This window comes from Micropterus dolomieu, unplaced genomic scaffold (genome assembly GCF_021292245.1).
Source record: "Micropterus dolomieu isolate WLL.071019.BEF.003 ecotype Adirondacks unplaced genomic scaffold, ASM2129224v1 scaffold_44, whole genome shotgun sequence".
Taxonomy (NCBI): Eukaryota; Metazoa; Chordata; class Actinopteri; order Centrarchiformes; family Centrarchidae; genus Micropterus; species Micropterus dolomieu.
The window spans coordinates 1-25,136 of NW_025744047.1; the positions used below are offsets into that span (position 1 = coordinate 1).

Here is a 25,136-nt window from a genome sequence, read left to right on the forward strand (position 1 = left end):
GTTAAAGTACGAAGTGTGTAAATCATCCAAAAATGGCCATAAAATTCAAAATGGCCGACTTCCTGTTGACTTTAGGCTATGGGTTCTTGAGGCTTTTTTGTGCGTCTTGATACGATACATGTCCCCAGAAAATTTCGTACATGTAGGTTGAACGTGAACGAGGGGCTAATCATTTCCAATTTTCAAGGTGGCGCTAGCGAGTCATTTTGCCACGCCCATGTGCGAAACTTGTAGAATACGAAATTTTTCACCGGTTCTGACATGTTTGCAAATTTTGGTGAGTTTTCGAGTATGTTTAGGCCATGTCATTTGGGCCTACTTTGCAGAAAAAAAAAAAAAAAAAAAAAAAAAAAAAAAAAAAAAAAAAAAAAAAAAAAAAATAATCCGAGCAGATTCAATAGGGACCTCGCACGGTCGTGCTCGGGCCCTAATTAATCCCAATTTGGACAGGATTAGCTCAACAGGAGGAGGTACACTGCAAAAAATATCCACCTGAACTTAAATTTGATTTTATTGAAAATACATGAAACAAGTTCTGGCTCATGTTTACAATGCAAATAAACTTATTTTGATATTTTTCTTAAATTATGTGTTAGTTTGTTAATATTACTGGGATGGTCGGCCTTCTTTGAAGATACTGACAAAGATTTCATTGTAATCAAATGGAATTCTACCACTACGCTGGCATCATTTTTCACTTGTTTGAAAAAAAAAGGTAAACACAAAATGCTCTAGGGTTACTCAGTGAAAAAGCTCCTCCAGAGCCACACAATAATCAAATATCAATAGGCTTAGTAGTACTCCTCTTGACTATTGAACTAATGTTCTGTATAAAATTGTTGGCTCCCCTTTAAGACTTATTACTAGCTCAAACTGACATTTTTGCAGTGTAGGGGTTTAATCGTTACTGGCACAGGTCCATGCTTTCAGCCCCATCCACATCTGTCAAGTCTGATCAGGTTTAGGCATATTTGACAAGAATAATTTTCTCTGTAGATGAAGGAAAACCCGTTACGGCCTACAGGTGAAGCCTTACTTTTTCTCAGCAAGGAAGCATCTGAGGGAATTATAGCTACTATTCTCAGCTCAAACTTTATCTCCTTGACAACTGTGCACTTAATTTTGTCTTACTGTACAACAACCAATCTTTGTACGTGTGACTTTACAGCTCTTGGTGTTCAATCACAAAACCCCAGTCATAACCCTAAACAGGGCCTCACGGTGCTGCAGATACACATCTGGGCCTGAGTGGGCCATATAACATCACAACCATTACTCCATCTCCTGCTTACAGCAGCTGGAAGCCATTTATACTGGGCTGCTCCACTGGAGGCACTGGAGGGGGAGAAGCAGTGAGAAACACACATTTTTGCACACTTCTCAAGTTCCAACTCCTGTCCTTAATGTGTTTTCTGGCCTCACACCACAGGAAGTAAAACCTTATGGCTGATGACACAGCAAAAAAAGTTGGGGAGCAGCCACAGAGTAATTTATGGCTGTGCATAAAATAGAGAGAAAACACGTCATATGAATGTTTGGAATGGCTTCTCTTTGCAGTGGACACAAGAGATCCACATTAAAAATGTTAAATGGAAGTTGTGTTCTATGTCAGAGCAAAGGGAAGGGGGTGGTGTGTCAGGGCTGGTTGGTGATTGGGGGAGCTTTTTGTCCACCCCCTTTTTAAGTGCATAGTATAAAGATGGCTTCAGGCCCTAGTTTGGATATGTCTCTCATTTAGTCTTTACTCAGTATCTCCAGAATTGTTTGGCTGGCTGGTATCTGCAGAACAAAGAAGCCACATCGAAGCATTAGATTAATTTATTCATCCAAGTCACTGAACTGAAGGCAAAAGGTGACTTTATATAAATAAATAAAAAATAATACAATCTTTAAAAAAATACATATTTTATCACTTTAGTTAGCATACAAACTAACTAAATATTTATTTAAGCTGAGCAAATGTTAGCGACAGCTAGGGCTCACAGTGTCCTGTGTGTGCTGAATAGTGCCAGAGAAACACTGATTTTTAACGTGAAACTGCTTTATTCAGTGTTTCAACTGGTTTTAATCACTAGGTCCGTTTTATTTGGAGAGGAGGAGACCTCTGTGGTTAATTCAGCTCCCAGTAAAAACCTCCTGAACAATGAAAACTGAAGGACCCACGTTGCGCTTTTTATTATGCCTTTAATAAATCTGACAACTACAAATAATCTATAATAATATAAAACTGAAGCTAAATTAAAACATACTGTAACTAAACAACCACACTCACTAACACCAAAAACAAATCCCCCCATAAAGGGAGAGTAAGTGATTCTGCAGAAGGATTGTTGGTATTTGATCTCAACTGCCCAACAAATCCACCCCCTCCCTTCAGTACTCTCTCAGAAGCCCCGCCTCCCAAATTTCAAATATCTGAGGTTTCTCCAGCGTTGAAACTCCTTCGTCTCAGCCTGGCCATCCAACTTTCTTCTCTGTTCATGCTCTTCAGATCTTTTCCATTTTGTCTGTGTCTCGGCCATCTCTCCTTCTTCACAGTACCTGGAGTCCAGGACGTTCCAATGTGTCATTCAGAACTCTCTCTCCCACTGTCCACCTCCCCCCATCACTCCTGTGCACGAACGCCACCTGTTGCTGGAACAATGTTGTGTAGCAAGGTCCACATCACTTTTTTTTTTTTCCATTTATAGAGACTGTGAAGGAAAACCGGATATTTTTTTCAGAGCACACCCATTTGCTGAATTTAACAAAACATTTATTGGATAACAATCAATTATCCATTCACCCTCGATTATGGAGTGCTGGAACAAAATCATGGCGTCCACTTTTCTTTCTCACACATACTGTACTGCAAAAATGTCAGAACTGTTATGACTCACATTGCATTTTAACACCTCCGTTGTGCTGCTTCCGCAGGGTGCTGAATCAAATCTTATTGACTTACGTAATATCTAACTAAGCAGATACACACCTTAAATGCCTCCCTGTCAATCAACATGATTGTCATACTGACTGCGAGACGCCTGACCGTAGGCCTTCACAGCCATTTGCTCATGCGTTCTCCAGCCCCTCAGGCTGTGGTCTGATGATGTGTGTCGTGTGCAGGAGGCCAAACAATTGGTCCCCGTGCTGCTCTGCTTCCAACATGTTTACCTGCTCTTGGTTTATCGCTTGACAACCTTCACCTAAACTCAGGCTCAAGCTTACATGCGCCTGAGATCAAACGGACTGTCAGTTATTAACTTGTGTATGCTTAAAACATGTCAAGGTTTTTTGGAGTGATTCAATCCAGTAGTGTTGTGGGGGGGTTTTATACTAAGGTTGCCCATTTAAGCTAGCTGACTCCAGTATTTCAAAATCTGTCAGGTATACAGAAACAGGCATGATACATTTTAACCCAATGAACATATACATGAATATTTTATATTATTTCATACATTTCATAGGAGACATCCATGAACACGTACTTCTAAACCAAATAAAGTGATGCTACTTTCTTAAAAATCTTGAAAAGAGAACTTAAAGCAAGAATTTGTAACTTTTGAAAAAAGAAATATCACTTTGCTTTCAGCTGGAAATGATTAGGACAAGGCAATAAAAAGTGTGAAAAACAAGCTAGCAGAAAGAGAGAGGCCTCACACGGGGAGTTCCTCTTCTCTGGTCTGATAACGCTTTGATGGGCAGGCCTCAGAGGATGGGCTGCTATCCAGCTATAAGTCAGGCTGGGGACAAATGCTGTGTGGTGTTGTTTCATTTTAAAAAAACGTGATAAATTATCCTTTGTGACAGGAAAAGAGTGTAACAGCAGTGTTAAGCTAAACAAACGTGTGCCCTCTTGTTAATATGCAGAAGAGCTTACATCCCGTCAGTGCTGCACAAACACACCTGGGTCAGGGTCATAGTTCTTGTTGAATTTATAGCTACTTGACTTGGCACGTCAGCTGCCTAGCTGTAGTGAAGTCTGTTGCAGTGTGTGTGCTACCTCACACTCAGCATGGCAGGCCCTCACAGGGATACTAAAACAATATTTTCAACTTAACTGTCAGTGTGTCCATTTCTTATCCAGGAACAAAACATCAGCTTCATCTGTCGTGTTTTACTTTCCCACTGAGTGAAAATAATATTCAGCCAAAAGACGATCAGATGACTTCTTGTTATTGACATGAACGTCAGTCAACCACATGAGTTTAGGTTACTTCAAAATAGCACAATCAAGGACTGGTCCAGAGGTCTCTACCATTAGACTACAAGCAAGTGGCTTTTATGGCACGAGGCCCAGGATAACCCCATCTGGCATTCCCACAGGGAGAGAACCAGAGACAGAAACACAGATGTGAAGGCCACTGACCTCACAGTTCAGTCCAGCCTATGGGCTGGACCTCCCCACCCCAGCATTACGCACTATGATTGGTTGATTTCAATTTCCAATTTCCCAGTTTGGTGCGCATTATCTTTGGCACTAGAGAACACAAAAGCTGCCGTGTGAGAGCTGAAGTCGCCAATCAGCCTGTCATGATGAACGTGTCTAATACAGAATATGTCCCCTTTGGGAAATTTATCAATGTCTATAAAAGTGTAACTGCCGTTTTCACTCAGCAAACGGTTCACAAGATTTTATTGCAGGACGCCTAACAGTGTTTTCTTCAGTGTTGATAATGTTACACAACATGTCGAGAAAAAGAAGCGTCTGTCTTTGGTTTGAGTGATGTGGTCACAGATATAGTAGGTGAGACAAAAATGTGCCTTACAGCGTGACATGTTTTTTATGTTTAAATCTCCTTATGGTTAATCATAAAGAATCCTTCTACAGCCTCAACCAGCTTAGTGTTACTTAATTAAATAACACAGAGCTCTGTGGGGCTGTAGAGAAGTAATCTACTGACTTATCAGAACAGGAAATTCAGATTAAACCATACAAACTAGAGGCAAGATAAATTCTCAAAACAATAAATGTTAACAGTTTACGTGAAATCTATCAAGCCACATCACTTGTGAGCTGAAATGATACACACTGCAGTTGGTTCCATGTTGTGCCACAGGTCAACTAAATAGCATCAAACTGCTGGTACAAACTGAGCTTCTTCCTTCTCAGAGGCTGTCAGGATCATCTAATGAAAGGCATCAGATCAAAAAACAATCAGGGGTCCTGTTCATATTCATGTTTCCAGCGGGAGTCCTCTAACAACAGCCGAGCCATGGTCCCCAAAGTGAGAAGACACACAAGGGCCATACTAATTTGATTAAAACAGGACTCAAGGGGGATTTTCATTTTCTGAGGGAACGCCACCACAAACTGACATGCTGGGACAGACTGATTCTTGTCCTTTGCACACACCAGGAAATGAACACTACGTTTGAATGCATAAGACTCGCAGCGACCTATAGGAGTGATATTTTGGAAAGTATTTTCGTTTATAGGACATTCAATTTAAAAAATCTTAAAATAAGTACTTAAAATAAGATACTACAACTTTCATAGAACTTTTTGAGGAGCTGTCAATTGATGCTGTAGACTTTCGGCAACTAAGCTAAAGTTACTGCTCACATAGCTTTAAAGTTGATATAAATCTGCAAGTAGGTCTGGCCCTGGAAAAATAGGTAAAATGGTAAAATGTTTGGCGGTTTAGGATGAGGTGCACTGTTACGTTTCATCTGACTGTAAATGTTGTGGAGTTGGTTTCTCCAACAGCATGTGAGTTTGAAGTTTGAAGAAGCAGCGTGTTGCGACATGTGCATTGGTATGTTGTGTGTTGTGAGCTCAGATGGATTTTCAATGTCTTCAAGATTGTATCTTTTAATTAGATCCAATTGCAATTAAACCAGATGGTCCAAAAAACAAACAATTTAAAAAGCAAGCATTCCATACATATAAACATTACAGCACTTAGCTTTTTAATATGTCAGTAATTGTGGCCAAAGTAGTGTTATGTCTTAAGAGCAGAATGGGCAGTCCCACACATGCCTGAGATAAAGGTCCACAGGTTGCCAAAACAACACCCCAAACTTGTAGTATTAACGAGAGGAATGCTAAAACGAAAAAAAGAAAAGGCTGTTTTCATTAATCTTCAGTTGGTCATGAACATTTGTCACTAATGTAAATACAGTTATTTACCCTATGGAGCCATATGTGCAGACAACAGAGGGAGGGGACCGGCTGAGGCCTGCAGTGTTAATGTGTTCGGAAGGGAAACTGCTGTCTTAAGATAAACTGAGCATAAAGATAGGTGTGGTCATGTCCTAAACCAGGATATGGTGGTTAGCTCCTCTTTCAAAACAGTCTGGAAGGCAGACAAATGTGAAGGGACATACTGGACGAGTGCATTAAATTAGGATTAAAATGATAACTGTTCAAGTTAATTTGCTACTGACATGCAAGTATTACTAGTATTGACACTCAACTATTAAAGCAAGCAGTACTAAGCAATAATATCATTATCATAATTATACTTTTTCTGCCAGCCTCCCCCACAGCCACAGAAGACGTTTTCACAGGCTGAGTAGTAGTAACCATGACAAGTAAACTGGCTTCATGTGTAAAACATTCTCTCATTTGTATCTTTTCCAATTGTTTTGGACTTTTTATTTATTATTGTATCATTAATGAAATTTTCTATCTGTAAAATGAATCCATCTCAATTGTCTGAATGTGATTATAAGAGATAAACACTGAGATCAAATTATATGTCCAGCTATAGTCATCCCCTCAACATCCCTAAAAGAGCTCACCTCAATAATCAAATCACTCCGTGTTGACTAATAGTCTTAACAGTAGTGGTCGATAATAATAATAATAATAACAACTTGATTTTTATAGCGACTTTCACAGGACCCAAAGATGCTTTGCACATAACTAAGGAGACAGAACAACAAAAAAGTTATTCAGGATTGAATGCCTAGGTAAAGAGGTGGGTTTTTAGTAGATCTTTGAAAATGTCCACAGAGGGAGCATTTCGGCTCTCTGTGGGGATGGAGTTTCAAAGGATGGGTGATGCGACACTAAAGGCTCTGTCCCCAAAAGTCCGGAGTCTGGTGTGAAGGACAGAGAGCAAGCTCTTGTCGATGGACCGCAGGTTCCGTGAGGGAGCCCTGGCAGCTGAGTTCTGTGCAGCCTGTCTAGGACCTTGCTGGGTACCCCATACAGGTACGATCAATATGGGTTTTTCAATGCAGATGGGAATATTTAGAGAGCAGGCCGGCCAATGGCCATATATAATGCCGATATCAAAACAAAGAAGAGTCATGTATAATTCAATTATTTCATTATAGTATACATGGTTATCTTAGCCAGCAATGTGTTGTTTCAGACGGCCTCTTTATTAATGAATGAAATATAGAGTGGTGGTGATGGAGCAGTGGGTAAGACAAGTGCCTTTGGTGTGAGAGACCTGGGTTCAACTCCCCACTGTGACCCATCCACCATTGTGTCGCTGAGCAAGAAACTTAACCCCTAGTTGCTCCAGAGGCGTGCAACCTCTGACATATATAGCAATTGTGAGTTGCTTTGGATAAAAGTGTAAAAATGAGTAAAAGTAAATATAGAAAAACACATGGGGTATATATATATATGTGTACAGTATATAAGGCTAGCCAGTAATGGTTTTAGATTAGATCTGCCAATGCCGATTATCCCAGAATGACTATCACAAAAATATCCAGTGGAGTTTATCATAGTGTCACGTAGTTCTGTCTGTTCACTAAGACAAAAAAATCAATGTCGGAAAGGAAAGAGATTGCATGAGAATGATTTATGATGTTTACAAAGTATTTTTGGCAGCTTATCCTGCCTGTCAAGGTGACAGGTTCCTCCCAACTTCAAAACCACTTAACAAGCTGATGAATTACCCAACACCCCTCCTCTCATGACAGGAAGACCTGCGCTAGAGTGTGGTCGTCTTGGCAGAAACAACACTTGTTCTGAGAACAGACAAACAGGTTCAGGGACAACACACATGAATGTGTGCTCACGTCAGGAGGTGGACTAATACAGGAAAACAGGGCATAGCAGGAAATGCACTGTTATTGCCATCAGAAAGGCAAGAAAGACTAAATTTAAACCTAAGGCTTTGAATCTAAACTTTACATCTTCAGTGTCAGGTGTCTCCATTTGAGCTGCGGATTTTTAATCCAATTGGTGTAAGTCTGTATTATATTATTGGGTTATTATTTTGTGGGGGTTACAATACCAACACTTTAAACACATAGACAAGTCAAGCCTGTCAAGGTTTATACCAAGGTTACAACGTCATACTACTGAAGGGAAACCCGTTGGTCCTAGGCTAGTATGTCTAGGGAAAACAAAGCCTGACAGATCTTCCAAAGAAAGTATGCAGTAAGTGAAACATACCCCATGACACAGCAAGTAGGCCGACAGTTTGGATGCAGGATGACAGCTGGAGGGCAGCTGGAAATTACAGGATACCGCTTTATAGAATAAGAGCACAAAGGAGAGGAAAAAACACTCTACATGGTGTTCACGTAAAAGACTCCTTTTTATAGGAGGAGAAGCAATTTAACATGCGGTGAAAAGGAAAGGACAAATACAGAAAGATATATTATAAAATAATAATGACAGTACTAGGGTGAGAACCTGTTACTTTTGTTTGTTTTTTCTTGTAAACAAACAAAAGGTATGTTGTTTTGCAGCATACCTTCACACATTACTGCCACCTGTAACTCAGCGGAAGAGTGTGAAACCTTTGTCTGGAATGTGTATCTTGTCAATCGCCAGCCAGCGTCCAAATCTCCACAGGGAGGCATTGATGTTCAAACAAGAAATGAAGTGTTTCACAAAAAGTGAAATCAGGCTATGTTAAATGTTACAGTCTATCTTATTCCTATCACCAGCCACAATGAACATAGGGACCTGTCCTAGGACAGCACTGCGAAATGAGAGGTCATTTCAAAACTCATGTTCAGCCCTAGAGCAGAACACAACCTACTGAAACACCCAGAAATTACGACTTTTGGTAAAATGAAGTAAACAAAGCCTAACGCCTTAGTTCAATATGTGTGCTGTTTAAGATGTAGAGCTCCATCTGAGCCCTAAAGGCCCCGTAGAGATGAAACACAGAATGAGAGGCAACAAACCAAGAAGAGACAACAAACTCAACAGTAAGATGAATGCTTCAGGTTGAAATAAGCACAAACGTGGGCCGTTCTTTTCTTTTTTTGATCCAACCTTGGACTTGTTCTGGACTCAAACCTGACTGGGCCTGATCTTGGAGCACATCAGTAAATGACTGACTTGACTGGAATTTAGGTTCACAGGATTAAAACAGTCCTATTAAATGGATAGGAGGCATAAGAAATAGTCAGATAGATGCCCTCTATGTTCCATCGTGCTATAAGACTGTTGTTATCTTGTGAAAACAGAAAAGGCGGTGAAATCCTTGGAAGAAGTTGCATAAGTGAGCCTTGAGTCCATCTGTCGTGTCCTCGCCATATTCCCACCGTCCAGTTGTCTAAGCCTCGCTTGGGCATTACTCATCAAGACAGAGTGCCAATGAACTCTGGTCATTGGTGTCAATGGGTGGTGTGTGTGTACATTAGGTTGAGTTGCAGAGAGTATATCCATGTCAGACAGAGCTATATAAATAGCAGCAATGATAAAATAGTTTTTGTTTGTTTGTTAAAGACAAATTGATTGTGTTGGTGGATCTGTAAGACTATTTTGTGAGATTTTATCAACTGTAGGCTGAAGTTCATCACAAAAACAGCACAACAACATGAACAAAATGCAGATGAATATGATCGCAGTGGATCTGTCCTCTTACCACACCCCCACTCTAATATGTGAATCATTTAGTACTGTTCAGGTTCTGGACAACCAAAGAAGGGGTTTCTGCTTCATGCTCATCTGCCAAACAGCAGCACCAACAACAGTCCCTCCCTCCCTCCCTCTCTCTCTCTCTCTCTCTCTCTCACTCACACTGTGGTAGAGGTTTTTTTTGATGTGCCCTTTTCCTTGACTTCGCTCAAAAAAGGTCCCCCAGACCGCTTTATGACTTAAACCAACCTTTCTTGGAAATGAAGAGTGTCAAAACCTTATAACATCCTACACAAAACTTATTGTCAGTGGAATACACCACACGTGGCATTACATAGTGTCAGTTAAATAGCTGATAAAATAAATGTATTACAATACAGAATACGCAGAAGCCTGACATAAAGGAACTAAAATAAAGGTACGGCGAAATAGGAGCGTTTTTTGTTTGTGACAAGGTGAATTGCTTTTTACGATCATCTGTACAACGTTCGTTCATTCACAATTTAAGCGCCATGACAAATATCTGTCGTGTCTTCCCGTGTTTCCAGTCACTGAAAGCATGCTGCAACTACACACTGCTAACAACTTTCACAAAGACCGCTCAGTTTCTGACAGAAACCGTCACAACCCCTGAATAAACATCGCCACCACATTTAGTCCCACGGCATCACCTGAGTGTACATTATACCACTTTTATCCCCGCTGCCACTGAACCACAACTGGTTTTGTGTTGAGCATGATCGCCATGCCCCCCCCCCACCCCTCACCAGGAAACGACATTTCTCTTGCTAGCTGACGATAGCTAACTTACAGGGTGTAACGTACAGATGGCTTATTGGCAAACACATCTGACCAGTACTGGTGGAAAAAAACATAAAATACAGCAACAGAATTAATTGGAGTGTCACCGTCTCAATTCACCGAAACTAACTGTTTAACGTCATATGTCACCCAGCAAGACACCATTAACGTTTACACTGACTTTAATTCACTGAGTCACGCCGGAGCTTCCGAGGCCACAGCGCGCGCAATGGACTCCTCCAAAACAATACGCGTGGAGGAATTACACACTCCAGGTAGATCCCATACACCCCGCATGTAAAATAAATACGTGGCATGCTCAATTTTAAGGCCATTTACGGTGAATTCAAAAGTACAACCTCTAATCGTACGTCACCTGGAGTTGACGTCTGTACCCCCTCCCTCACTCACTCACCTGTCCTGAAGCGGAGGTCTTCATCGTCCTCGGAGCCGAACTCCCGGAGGAGGGAGAGGAAGAGTATACCGAAGGCGTTCTGGATCCCGAACACCGAGCCATTACACCACATAGCAGCCAGCATGACTATCCACCCCCAGCCGCCCTCGGGGTGCACAAAGTCAACCTCCTCCGCTCCTGGAGCCGCGGTTTGCTCCGGGACGGTCACTTTGCTGTCCCCGTTCTTCTTCTTCTCCTCCTCCTCAGGCCGCTTCTCCTCTGCGGGGACACCGGCGGGCACCCCATTCTCACCCGCTGTATCACCCTCTGGCATATTGTTCTCTTCTGTCATTGTTTGTATGTCAGAATATTAAAAAGCAAAGAAACAAGAAGGTTTTTTTAGTTTAAGAAAAATGAATACAGGTTATGTCTGAGCAACGACGGCTTTCGGGTTAGGGTAAAGGCACATCCATTGAGGTGAGCTGTGGCTGAAATGGTGCTGACAGCGCAGCATCTGGTCCTACATTAACTGTTAAAGCTTCCCTTGCAATATTATAAATAGACCGCGCGGAGGGGCGGGGCTCCAGGGAATCCTGTAGCTGATTGGACACTGTCACTGATCTGTGACGACCAGGTATCGAAATGCAGACAAAATGTGTCTTCAGTAGATACGGTTTTGCAAGACTAATAATAAAACATATAAAAATTGTACAGCATAATAAAAATTTCCCCTTCGGCAGCTCCCTCACTGCTATTATGAAAGGCCTCACTTCCCCTTTCCAGCTGCTAAAAATAGACTAACAGCCAGGCAAGCAGATGGACAGGCATGTAGAGGGATGTGCAGGCCAGGGAGCAGATAGTTAAAGACAAAATGTAAGTGAAGTGCGATTAAGGAGATCATAAGACTAAAAAGAAAAATAACAAAAGTGCAACTTCACAAAAAATATTATTCCCCTTAAAAGAGCCGCATTTTATTTAACACATTCACTGCCGTTGGTTACTAAACAGATTGCCACATGCCATTTTATAGGGGTAATAATTTTGTAAAATGATAATATGTAAAATGATAATTTTGTAAAATGATGTTGAAATTACTAATTAATCAAACTAGAAATGTAATGTTGTCAGTAGGCCTAACTGAATTACAGTTGTTGTTGCTGCAGTTATAAACAATCTGAGGATGCACACTTTATTTGCACACTAATATTTTGGTAAATAGTCCTAAATAGAGAAGGTAAGGGTGTAACCTGGCCTCCCAGAAGGTGAACTCGTTTGTAGCCTATCAGATAAATTAAAAGACATTACATTCATACATGTAGGTAATGACGTTTGTCATTTTCTGCTGGTGAGCAATAAACAGGTCAGGCAAGGAAACTTCAGTCGGCAAAATACACATGCCAAGTTCTTGTCAACTTTTACAAGGAGCAATAGAAAGCATCCCGGCTGGAAACATTACTAATTGGCATGGGATGTGCACAGGGCTAAACTTATAATCTGGCATACCGGGCAAATGCTCGGTGGACCACGCACCTTTGGGGCCAGTGTAAAGTAAATTATGTGTTTATATAACTGTTTTTAAAAAAACGGACCAACGACCGGCCCATAAACCATGGACAGTACAATTATCTGTACTGACACTGGGCCGGTGTAACACCAAAATCTGTGACCTATCAGATTCTGTGACTAAACCCAAACGACGATGTTTTCCTAACCATAACCAAGTACTTTTGGTGCTTAAACCCAACCAAGTACTTTTAGTACCTAAACCTAATCAAGTGCTTTTGGTGCCTAAACTTAACCAAACTGCAACTGCTTCACATCGTCAACAAAGTCTCTGGCGCTAATCTTCCCGTTTGGATCACAGAATCTGATAGGTCTCACATTTTGGTGTCACACCGGCACAGGCACTTGAAAGAGTAAAGGAGAGCTTTGGCCAACTGCCAGGCAGAGGAGGAGGCATGTTTTAGCGAGTGACAAAGTGACAGGGCTGAGTGAGAGAGTGAGCAGGAGGAGAGTGGAGGTGAAGCGGCAAGCATGGAGTAGCTCAACCTGTACGTAGGGAGCAGGGAGTGAGGCTCATTTACACTGGGGACGCTGGGGACATGTAGGCGACCCACCACTTTTTGAAAGCAGATGTTAAAATGTTCTGAAAAATAGCTCGCACCAAGAAATGTTAATTAACAAATAAAAATGCTATGAGAAAGGTTTATTTGCACAATAAGCCTGCAATGCAATGTAAATATAGAAGAAAACTCGAAAAAAAGTAACTTAAGTTAAAAACAATAAGTTACCAATTACTGCATTATAGTTTTATATTGTGATTTGTCACCTGCCACCTGAATTTTGTGCTTCCCTGGTGCAGAAAATGTCCCCAGAATGCAGAAAATTTATGTTTAATGCTCCAAATCTTCTGGGGGAGGACCCCAGGATCCCCGTATCAACTATTTCATCAATACATTTTATTTCTAAATAGTAGGCCTATTAAAATATATTCTTGTCTTGTTGTCATGGCCTCAATCTTGTGCAATGTTACATCTCTTGGGCTAAGTGTTTCATCACACCCCTAATCTGAGCACTTAAAGGGAAGGATGGTCTTTAATTTAAGGGCCGATGTTTTGTGCAAGTCTAGCCCTGGATGTGCACGGCTCAGGACAGGAGGGCTTTGCAGCAGGTAATTAAAACCACTCAGATCATACACATCCCATCAGTGATATCGGTGAGGTGCCTGCAGAGCTCAAAGGTTACTAAAAGAAAGTACCCACCCAGCCACAGCCTGTTCACCCTGGCAGCCATCTGGCAAGAGATAAAGAAGTATCTGCTGTCACAGCACCATACTGCAGAGCAGGTTCTTCCCTCAGGCTGTGAGATTCTTCAATCCTGTAATACTTTTCTGAGAGTAGCTTAAAAGGAACTTTAACCTAATCTCATTATACAACCTTGTGTTGTAAAATGATAAAACTACCATGTACTTTGTAACCATTGAGGTTACCGTTTGTTAGCTTGTGTTAGCAGCAGTCAAACATCACTCTTTCATAATATAGGACATGAAAGCATATTTATGATCTTTTGTCCCATCATTTAAAGCAACAAAGCAAGACTTCATTTAAGATTTCCCTCAAATTCAAGTATAGTGTTCTGGAAATTCCCTCCAGCTTTAATTATTAAGCCTATGAATTATCCCAAAAGTGCATTTAAAAGGGTCCACATAAGTACATTTGAAAATGGTACTAATCTACTCCCTGTGCAGTCAAATCAACCATTCGTAGTATTTTATTCCCAGAAACACAGCACATTATTACTAATGCAAGACAGTGAGCCCTTGTGTTATGTTATTATTGTTGAATTAAAATAAAGCTGAGGATAAAGACGCGTTTACAAAACTGATAAAGCTTCAACACTGTTTAGGAGAACCAGAATGTAAGCAAATAAAGCCCGACTTAACACAAAATCAGAAGTCATTGGGGACACAGATACAGTGAACACAGGAATACATTTTTTAATTAAAGATTTAAAAGCCCAACACAGTTTACAGATGGTTTTATTTCCTTTAAAGTGAGTGCTGCCAGAGAAATCCCATTTTTATACACTTATAGAAGAAACCACTGAACTACCAATAGATAGCATTTGATGGACTTTTCGGATGCCCGTGAACACATTCATGATTCTTAAGATAAAGAACCATCTGAAAGTCACATGGCACAGGGGATAGAAACACAATAAGGGCAGGAATAATAGAGCTGCATCCTCTTTGCTTAGTGGCTGCTCACATACTTGGCATGGCTGTAAAAGCTGCCAATGATTAGCACATGACCAGTCTTAAAAACAAGGTGTCCACAATAACAATGTGATAAACACTGACAGGTACTGAACATGAATCTGTGTGCACAGGTGGTGAAAGTGACCTCAGCTCTCTACTTTGGCCACTTTGGGTGCCTGTCCGTCCTGGTCTCCAGCGGCCGCCTCTCCCTTCCTCTTCCTCAGGCCCTTCATCTTACGTGTGTGCAGCTTGGACAGATCCTGCTTCTGCATGTGCACCCGGCCGAACTTGGTACCAAAGGCATTATGGGAAATGTTCTTCTTCTTCTTGGGCTGTAACAGTGAAAATGAGAAACATTAATGACGTGTCAGTTAGACAATTTAACTTTGTATTCAGACAACCTTTTTTGCCAGATGTTTTGTCATATTTTGGTCTTCTTGGAGACTTTTTAATGATTTACTCAACACACCTCCATTAAATACTCACAAAGAAACTGTCAATTCATACCACAGGCACTACTTTCCCACCACTGATACCTCTCTCTAAAGCTGCTCCACAGTTGGTATATATATATATCTCTCTCTCTCTCTCTCTCTATTTATCTATATATCTCTCTATCTCTCTAGATATAGATATACACACACACACACACACACAGACTTGTTTCCCAAGAATCTCTTCCAGAAGTTTTGTGGGTTTGAACATTTTTGAGCTGTGCAGCATGAGTTTGTAGTGCCAACAGAGGGTCAGTGAAGGGGTGAAGTGTAAAGGGTTTGTTGTTAATGTTAGCATGAACAACATTAGCACAGATAAGTACAGCTCAGAATGGCCAAGTCTAACGATGAAGAGTTTAAGACGTTCTAAAATGGTAACTGTGCAGAGGAACAATAATGTCTTTCCTCTGGCGCCACCTTCAGGACAAACTCAAACTTTCCATGGTGAACAGGATCCAAGGACAGCAAAGTCACCCATCAATTTTTCTGGGTGTGTTAATGTCAGAGGCCCAATCGCAATGCCCCCCCTAAACCCTGAGGCCTGAACCTTCACAGACTTTACTGACGTCACTTGGAAAGTGATTGAGTTTAAGAGGCTGCAAGGGCTCAAAATGCTGTAAACAGGAACGGGACAGCACTTTGCCACTTTATCACGTTACCTTGACGACGCTGAAACACGTTGCACACTTTTTATTTTATGTTTTTGCCTTATTTTTAAGTCCTGCAGGCTCTCGCCCTACAGAGTGGAGGAGAGGTAGTCTAAATGTCAATATATCCTCTGACTTACTGTGTTCTATGCAGCATCTTAAGTTAAGAAAACTCAGCATTTGTATCGATGCTTGTTTGTTTACGGTTTTCTTCTTCTCTTATAACGCGGATTTGCCGTGATATTTCTCTCGCTTCCGAGCTTCCCCTGGTGTTTTACGTCATACCGCTATGAACTGACGAATGAGTATAACCGGTCGGGAAAAGCACTTTTTAAACCTTATTTTGGGGCAAAGTTGTCAAACTCAGCGATTTTTATCAGATTTTAATGTTGATTCTATTCATGTAGTTTTTATGTCCCGGTGACCAGTAAAAGTCATGCAAAGTCTGTAACCGTGGGAGACATTTCCATCCAAGCCCTGTTAAGATTTTAACATTTTCCCAGGACAAATACCTCTCATTTTAATTTAATTCCCTTTTCCCATCAAAGGAAAGCTGACAGAGTCAGGAGAGATGTCCACAAATTCTATCCAAGTGATCTTTACCTTCAGAGCCTTGGGCTGTCTGTGAGCTAACTTGTACAAGTCATCTGAAGCCAGGTGTGTTCTTCTTAAAACCAAGTCAAATGATGGTCCGATCTCCTCAAGCTCTATCCGCGGTGTCCGGCATCCGGACTTCTTCAACAGACACCTGCAGCGACATAACAAGCAATCTCTCTGTTGAGTAAATGTTAGCAAAGAAAATATGCGTGGCTGGTTCATACCAAAATTCTACAACCCATCCAGTACTCTGACCCATGACAGAAGCAAACATGATTTTTAAAACCAATTCTATGTTTCTATACCTGTAGCTGCGCATGTAGATTTTCCCATCCAAGGCAGTAAAGTGCAGAACATGTTCTAAACCTGCCAGACGCACCGCAGACACAGTGGGACCTCTGAAGAAGTCTGCAAGGTGGGTCAAAGAAATGGACAGACTGATAGTAGTAGAACAAAAATACACAACCCTCACCCACCTCTACATCTAGAACCACAAATACCGAGTAGAATTAGTGTATACCTATGAGCAGGCTCTTCAGACGTCTGTGTTCATTGTCTGTATCAAAAGCCTCTCCTGCGAACACAAGCATCGGTTTGGTCCCCTCAGGACATTTGCTGGTCTGCAACAGAGAAACTAGATTTTAGGGGACAGTGAGTGGTTTTATCACTGGAAGAAGAAATGTCACTTTTATACTTCTGTTTGGAAAACTGTTTTCTGGCAAACAGAGCTGCACGGTCAGCCCACACATTTACATTTCATCTGTTTGTATACGCTTTAAACAAAACAACTCTTCGTGGTTTGATGAGGAGTTTGGTGCTGAAACAATTTCTTGTTGAACAACAGCTTTGTGCAGTGACCTGCAAGTCTGGTCATCACAGAGAGGTTGCCAGGTTTGGTTCCATCACGTCTGTATAACCCAAACCCAAAATATACCCACACACCGACTGACGCTGCAGCTCCAGACGTCTTTTTTTGTATACAAATAAGATCTGTGTTCAGAGGTTTTGGTACCTATATTTTGGAAGCGGTTTCCTGCTCCATATTTTACACATAGACATGAGATTGATGTTACACTGCAAAAACTGAGCTCTCAATAACAAGGGAAAAAAGCATTATAATGGGGGAAATATTACTTAAAATAAGCAAAATTATCTGCCAAACAGAACAAGAATATTTCACTTGCTACTTAAGGCCAAAAAAAGTTGAAACAAGTGAAATTCTCTAATATAAAAGCCGCCTGGTAAGAAGAAATATCTTGTCAGACAAAAAAAAGAAAGTTTTGCCTTCAATTAAGATAATTATTCTTACTAAAGATTTTATTTTTATTAAGTGTGCACTATTCCTTTGAAATAAAATCTGCCCTAAGACCCCATGTGCGGAAGAATACCTATTTCTGACTGGCAGGTGTCCTCTAAAGCGGTTTGCTTGGACACCCAAAACATAACTCACCAATTAACAGTTTAACCACTGCTCTAAATCAGTGCTCCAGGTATATCAAAGTGCAGGTAACCATAGCAACAACACACATGATGAAATGAACTTGACCATGGCTTCAACTGACTAGAAATGAAGAAAAGGCAGAATAATGCTTCTCCCAGGACCAGGAACCACACGGGGAGGGAGAAGGGCAGCAGAACATTCATTTTACAGTTATTACCGCACACTTTATGCACACTAGTTTGTCAATAAGACTGCAAATCCAATTTGCCTTAACAGAAAACACAGACGTTAACTGCAGCCATTACCTTGATCTCACTCAGAGAGACGTACTTCTCGACTCCAAGTTCAATCATATCAAGCACGTGAAAGTCAAACAGACGACCTGCAAACACACCAAAAGAAGCAATGACACACAAATCATTTGACCTGTCCTCACTCTAAACTGATCTGATGAACTCTGAAGCATGTAGCTTTAAGAAGAAAGCACAATCAGTTAACAGACAGGAAGACATTTCTTTCCATTGCTGATATTACACATTTTCTTCCACGCTGCAACACATAAAATAGATTTGGATGGTGTACAGATTAGGGTTTAGAAAATTATGTCGACAGTAAGCAGATATTGGGCAACATGCGAGTTGACTAGATCTGGCCCGAATGTCATTCTTTGAGCTTCGAAGCTTCGACAGTAATTAACAGAAGCTGTGTAGGCGGTGCGCGAGGAGAGGTTGGGGGGGTCGCAGTTGTGTTACGTCAATTGTTTAGATGTCTGACAAGCAGGCTGTCATTTCAAAAGCTACAGTTATGTAAGAAATGGATAGAAGTGGAACAGCTGAGGCAGGATGAATGCCCATGTAGTTCTGTCAATGACATGAGTGAGGGACAATCTGATGGGCAGATTGAACAGACAGGATGATTATGCAAAATCTGCTTTTAATTTTTATTATTAATTTATTATTAATTATAGGCTATTTGATCTGTAATTATTTATGAAAACTGTAAAGTAAATACACCCCATAACTGCCACACTGTAATTATTATCACTCAGTTTAGCTGAGGGCTTCATTTTGTTTCCCCTTTGATGTGAACTGAATGCATTATGTTCACTGCTGTGGGTGCATGTCAGGTGCTTTTATAGAAATTATCTACTGTACATTCAATTGGAAATATGTAGAAAAAACACACACAATAACATGGCTTTTAATGTACGTTTAAAAGTTAGTGAGCGAGAAGAGAATTTACCAAATATAAGGTTGTTGGGCCGTTTCTTGTTGTGGGATCCAAACAGAAACAGAGAGCAGTCTGTCTTCTTGGAGAAAAATTCCTGATGAAGAGTTAAAATGATTAGTAATACTACTAACAACCATGTTGACGACATTTAACTGTCATAATGAAATTGGGGTGTTCTATGTTTCTAGTACACTCACCAGTGATGTTGAGTCCTCAAAGGGCCGTGTTATGTTCTTCCTGAAAAGAAAGGACAGATCTTATTAGATTTTAGCACTCAAACATTTCCTAACAAATAGGAAGATGACTAATGGTGCTGACTAAACACGAACAATAGTTTGTATTTATATTCAGTCAAATTCATCTTTGAATTGATATCTAATTAGCTTACCAGTTTAGCAGTGATTCTGCTGGTTTGTAAAGGATTTATCTGTACCCAAGCTCACATCATATCTAAATTTTTCAAAGGACTCAGTTAAAGAATAATATTGTTTTTGACAGGATCTAAGTCCCCCTGTGTTTTTTATAAACTAGATATAAACTACTTACTTCTTGTACAGCACAGCATTGGGCTTCTTTAGGGCATACTGCAGAAAAAGAAAAAGATTTAAAAGGGTGGTACTTAGTCTGGAATTCTGGGTGTGTTTTGGGCTTAACATGCAATTAACCAATCAGAGTGTCAACTCCCCTTCCCTTTGAAAGCCAGGTGCGCTTGCACCATGGCGCATTGCTATTATAATGACGAATGAAGGGCACAATATTAAAAACTGATTTAATGGCAGACTCACAGCAGCGAGGGGGACAGAAGTGTGGACGTGATATAAAAACCATCTCTGAGCATGAAGCCTGATGTTCCTCTGCAGCTCTCTGGTTTATCAGTAAAGTAACAGACAGACAGAGGCTGTCCCCTCTATGAAACATCTGGATCCACACTGTGCTGCATTATTAGAAACTATGATGAACCGGTCGTGGGTCACATCCCTCAACCAACAGTGGTTTCTTTATTTTGAGTTTTATTTTGAGTTTTCCTTTAACGATTTACTTTCATGATTAGAGAGGCTGCTGTCAGTCATTCAACATTCCCATGTGTGCAGTAAAGTCACAGCTAATACCATGGGCATTTAAGCAGCAAAACAAAAAGAACTGTAGTTATAAACTTGACATGACAGGACAGAGAAAACTCTCTGAAATAATCTAGACACTCTGATGGAGTTCAGAATTGATCAGGAGGACGGCTGCTTTCCACCAAACTGTTTCATTGTATGAACCTGGACTGTGTGTGACACCTTCTGGATGTGTAGAAGAACATAGAAAATGAATTAACATTAGTTCTTGACCAATCCTGTCAGCGTGTTGGGAGATTTAAATAATCCATGAAGTTACCTCTGCTATGGCTTGTGTGTAAGGGTTCAGTGTGTAATATTTCTGAGGATCTATCGACAGAAATGCAATATAATATAACTATGTTTTCAGTGGTGTATAAAAACCTTACATAATGAACCATTATATTTTTATTACCTTAGAATGAGCCTTTTTTATCTACATAACTGCCGTCGTTATGTTTCTACCGTAGCCGTCAACGAACAAACAGCGCCACAGAGCGCGTTTCATCATCACGGCTTTCTTCTTCTGCTTGTAAAATTCCGGTAGTATAGACACCCGTCAATACATTGAATATGTACAAAGAAGAAGAGGAAATAATAATAATACTAGTAATATACAGTCAGTGAGTACTCTTCTGGTTTATTAGAAGAGAAGTGACATTTGGACAAATGAAGGAGCACACACGTGTTATTTAGCACGAGAGCCGCCAGCGTGTGGATCTTTATACCATGACGCCAGACGAGTCGGGACAGATACAAACATCTGACGGCAGAAATCACGGATGTTGTGGATTTTCCCAGATGGAAGGCTATAATGTGGGACAGATGTTTTCAAAGTGGTGCTGAAGTTGTCTGTTTTCTGCTGGACAGGTAAATAAGTTTTTCAGACTATAGCAATGCAAAAGAAAGCTGTTTGATAGTTTTAGCTAGAAGCTGGCCATAATCACGAGAGACTTGACATGTTTCCCCTGTCAGTGGTGTGAAATATGGATTAATTTCATGGCGCCTACTTATTCTCCTGCCTGTGGTTTGGCTTTGCTGGTTATGGTTACGTTAGCAAGACAATCAGCTGATCAGTAACATTAATTGGCAATAAAACCGTAACGTTAGCTTAGAGCATGGAAGCATCAGCCAGCTAAACTTTTACAGTACTGGTAGAAAAATATGCAGCGTTACTTGGATTGGTTTATTCTCTAGCGCTGGCTTTTGCTTGTGGTGTAAACTTCATGTAGTTACTCTCTCTCTCTCTCTCTCTCCAGCGCTCTGTTTTGGCTTTGTTACGTGGACAGAAATGTGCCGTTACCTTCCTGAGGCAGATGATGAATATTATTGGCAATAAAATGGTAACAGCAGAGAAGCTCAGATCAGCAGCTAAACTTCACATTTTACTGCCTTGGTGGAAAACATGTATTTCTTTTTACTGCTAATGGTGATATATAACAAGACCATGTGCCTGTCAAGTGACCAATAAATACTTTCCGAATTTGCATTAAAAATGAAAAAGAAGCGTGTTTTTTGGGTATTTTTTTGGTCATTGGTGCAATTGCTTTCTGCTGCCTTAAGATAGCAATGCGCCAACAATTTGCCTGAACACACCTCATTTTAAGCCCAACACTCCCATGGGCACACAGATGGGCGCAAGTGCAAGCGCATCATCAGGTTACTTACTATGTCCTTGAGGGCCTGGGTGATGGTTTGACTGGTGTTCCCCCCTTTCATAATCATGGCAGTCTTCACATCCTCCGTCAGCTTGGGCGCTCTGCTCTCCAAGAAGCGCTTGGCGCGCTTTGTCTTGGGTTTTCTGAGGATACACACAAACACAGGGGAAGATAACGAGCGGCCAGTGCTGTTCAGTGCTACAGAACATCATCATCTCATCAGAGTCCCAATATATTTAAAATGATGATAAAAATAAAGGAATGTTAAACATGGCACTGATTCTCAGGAGCTTTTAATTGTTTATTCTTTAATATTGCTGGTTATTGTTGCTCACTGTACTGTAGAAATCAACAATATCATCAGTTTTACAGCCGGTTTATGGTGAGCTTTGAAAGCAAGGGCAAACCCACATTACACCTCATTTGATCTCACAATTTCTCTACCCTTTGCTAAATTAAACTCTTGAATTTAAATATAAAACTATTTCAAAGTGTTTATTGGGCTAGAGAGAAGGTTTGTTGAAAGAACTGGCTGATATAGTAATTAACCACTTTGCCTATCCTAATTTGAGTAATTATGATATAACAATACAGCTTCACAAATTATTAAACATTCATACTTTTTACGTTTCAGATGATTTCTTTAAATGATGATTCTGTTATGGTTTTCCCTGTTAAGCTAAATGGGCCATATTAACACTATTTTAGCTTCAGTAAATTGATTTGATCTTAATTTATAAACTAAAAGGAATAAAGAGTTCATTAAGGAACTCTACAATTTACTGATATTTAAAGTAACCTATACAGACTAAGATGAGCACCAGAGCTTCAACAACTAGTCAATTAGTTGTCAACTATTAAATTAATCGGCAACTATTTTGATAATCGTTTCATTCCTCCTCTGTGACAGTAACCTGAATATCTTTGGATCGACATCATCTTGGGCTTTGGGAAAACAGTGATTACTGTTTGTAGACCAAATCAAGAAAATAATCTACAAATGAATCGAATGAAAATAATCGTCAGTTGCAGCCCTACATGATAAAAGAAATGATAAATGATAAAAGAAACTTTGCAATAATAATGCCTTTTCCTAATTTAATGCAATTTATTGACATCTACCCTTTGCTAGGCAAATAAAACAGGGATAAACCTTTGTCATCTCATGCTAAAAAAGTTATCTGGCAATTCAATAGTCCAGACCACCCCTCAAACTAAGTAGAGCCCTAGGTGTAGGAGTATATAGTTCACCTGCCTATGGTTATTTAGTACTGGATTATAACCAGAGTAGGCTACTATCTTGGCAGCCTATCTTGTGACTGCTGGCCTAATTTATTATTAAAATATTATTTATTATTAAATATGAGTTGACACCACTTAAAATTAACGACAGCTCCCTCCATAGTGTAACGTTAGCAGTTGTAGCTGCTGTACGATAATAGTTATACTTTAGTGCTTACCATTGTATATCACTAGAATACCTTTACGTCTGCAGAAGAAATATAACTGAAACACGTACAAATCAGAATAATATCCAACCGTAATACACATTTATCATAAAATTCCTGTGCTCTATTCTTCCCTTGGCATTTCAGACTGACCTTCCACACAGCAAACTCTGAATAAAGTAACGTTAACTGACAGTTCAGAAATTATACTGCGATAATTATCATTATTGTTTTATTGCCCAGCCCTAGCTCAACATAGTGTGATTTTCACTGAAAGTAGATACCGAGCTATTCGTGTCGACCACGGCCCTGATAAATTCACGTTCACGTTAGAAATAGATGTAAACATCAACCTCTGTCTATACGTGAAGCTCGCGTTAGCGGACCAGCGTCATGCTAGGCTAACGTTAGCGGTCTTTACAAGATTTAGTTTCACGAGCACTGAACAAGCTAACCCTGGAGAGTATACATACAGAACACGGGAAGACAGCAAATTCCTAAGAATTGTCAAACTTACATTATACCGTCTAACTGCGTCATTTTCTGCCTTTATTCGTGTTCCTGTCCGCAAAAGCAGAATCACGCTGCGGTTCTTCCACGTGAATTCAGGGGGAGGAAGACAACACTGGTGTTGTTCTTCTTCTTTGGTGGAACGGTGGTTGATATCCTGCTTCTAGTGAATTACCGCCATCTAGTGTCAAAGCTGCACCCCGCCGCACAAACTGTCCACTAGGGGGAGCTACAGACTGAAAGAACCACTTTGAAATGCTGCCAAGTATCTGAACCAGAATCTGAATCTGGATCTTGTTCTGTACGGTCAATAGGTGCGTTCGAGATGACTGCGGCTGACTTTCGCCGACTTGATAGTTTAACGTGAGCTGCAGGCGACTGCAGGGGCGGGGAATGAAAACTGCGTCGTCACCTCGGACACATTCTACCTGTGTGAGCTTACTGTGAGCTGCTCAGGAGCAATGACTGATCTCACAGCATTTGCAAAGAAAATTTCTTATGTTTAATTTAAACTCTAACACTTCGGCTCACACAGGCCGTTTATGTATTTATTTAATATTTAATATTTAAAATACCCTAGATTGATGACGTCCAGAATGCACTATCAACATTGTAGGTTTCATCTCTTCACCTCCTTGCTATTTGTCTATGAGTAAGGGGGAGATGTGGCTATTAGTGGAATTGACCATTCAAATTCACTTTATGTTTATTTGACATCACTTACTCCTGAGGAAATCCAATTTATGTGTGAATGTTCACATAAACAGAAGATAATCCAATCGCTTGTTTTTGTGAACATGCTAAAAGCATTTGCTTACAACCGTAGGCTTTATCTAGACCTGTGTTTAGGAGATATGTTCTAGTCTACAAGCCCTGCTGCCACATTAGGTAAAGTTCTGTAGGTTTTGGTGAGGAATGTGAAGCCCCTGTGAATTGTGAATTGTGAATATTACTCGTATACTCATTGGTTATCTGGGGTAACTCATTGGGCAACTGGACTGGTTGAACTTGCTACTTGCAGACATTTTGCCTGCATTACTGCAACAGGGGCGATTCTAGGATGAGACCTTTAGGGGTTCTCAGCCCAGTGAGAATGTAGCATGCATAAAATGCCTTTCAAAAGTGTTCACTAATTGGTGGAGAGTGTAAGTAAGCCTATTAGAGAGGAGCTGGTGCAGAGCAGAGCAGGTTAGTAAGGATGTCACTTTGGGTTGAAAAGTGCTGGGGACGTAAGGGCTCAGTTTAGGGGCGTGAAGATACATTTTGGTTATGAGATGTGACAATGCACGAGAC

The 25,136-nt window shown here is 40.5% G+C and overlaps 2 protein-coding genes across 2 annotated transcripts; both read right to left on the bottom strand.

Annotated features, from left to right (window-relative positions):
- Positions 1-1,763: 1,763 nt before the first annotated feature.
- LOC123967121 (monocarboxylate transporter 10-like) lies at positions 1,764-11,466 on the bottom strand. The gene is made up of 2 exons (XM_046043142.1): positions 10,983-11,466; positions 1,764-2,693 (listed from the first exon to the last, which is right to left on the bottom strand). The coding sequence occupies exons 1-2, from the start codon at positions 11,311-11,313 to the stop codon at positions 2,665-2,667; spliced, it is 360 nt and encodes a 119-aa protein (XP_045899098.1). The 5' UTR covers positions 11,314-11,466; the 3' UTR covers positions 1,764-2,664.
- Positions 11,467-14,432: 2,966 nt separating this feature from the next.
- On the bottom strand, positions 14,433-23,994 carry rpf2 (ribosome production factor 2 homolog). Its single transcript, XM_046043143.1, has 10 exons — positions 23,851-23,994; positions 21,896-22,028; positions 19,674-19,711; positions 19,325-19,364; positions 19,140-19,221; positions 18,203-18,279; positions 16,977-17,076; positions 16,762-16,864; positions 16,463-16,607; positions 14,433-15,050 (listed from the first exon to the last, which is right to left on the bottom strand). Exons 1-10 carry the CDS (start codon positions 23,871-23,873, stop codon positions 14,865-14,867), a joined length of 927 nt encoding a protein of 308 aa, XP_045899099.1. The 5' UTR covers positions 23,874-23,994; the 3' UTR covers positions 14,433-14,864.
- Positions 23,995-25,136: the final 1,142 nt, after the last annotated feature.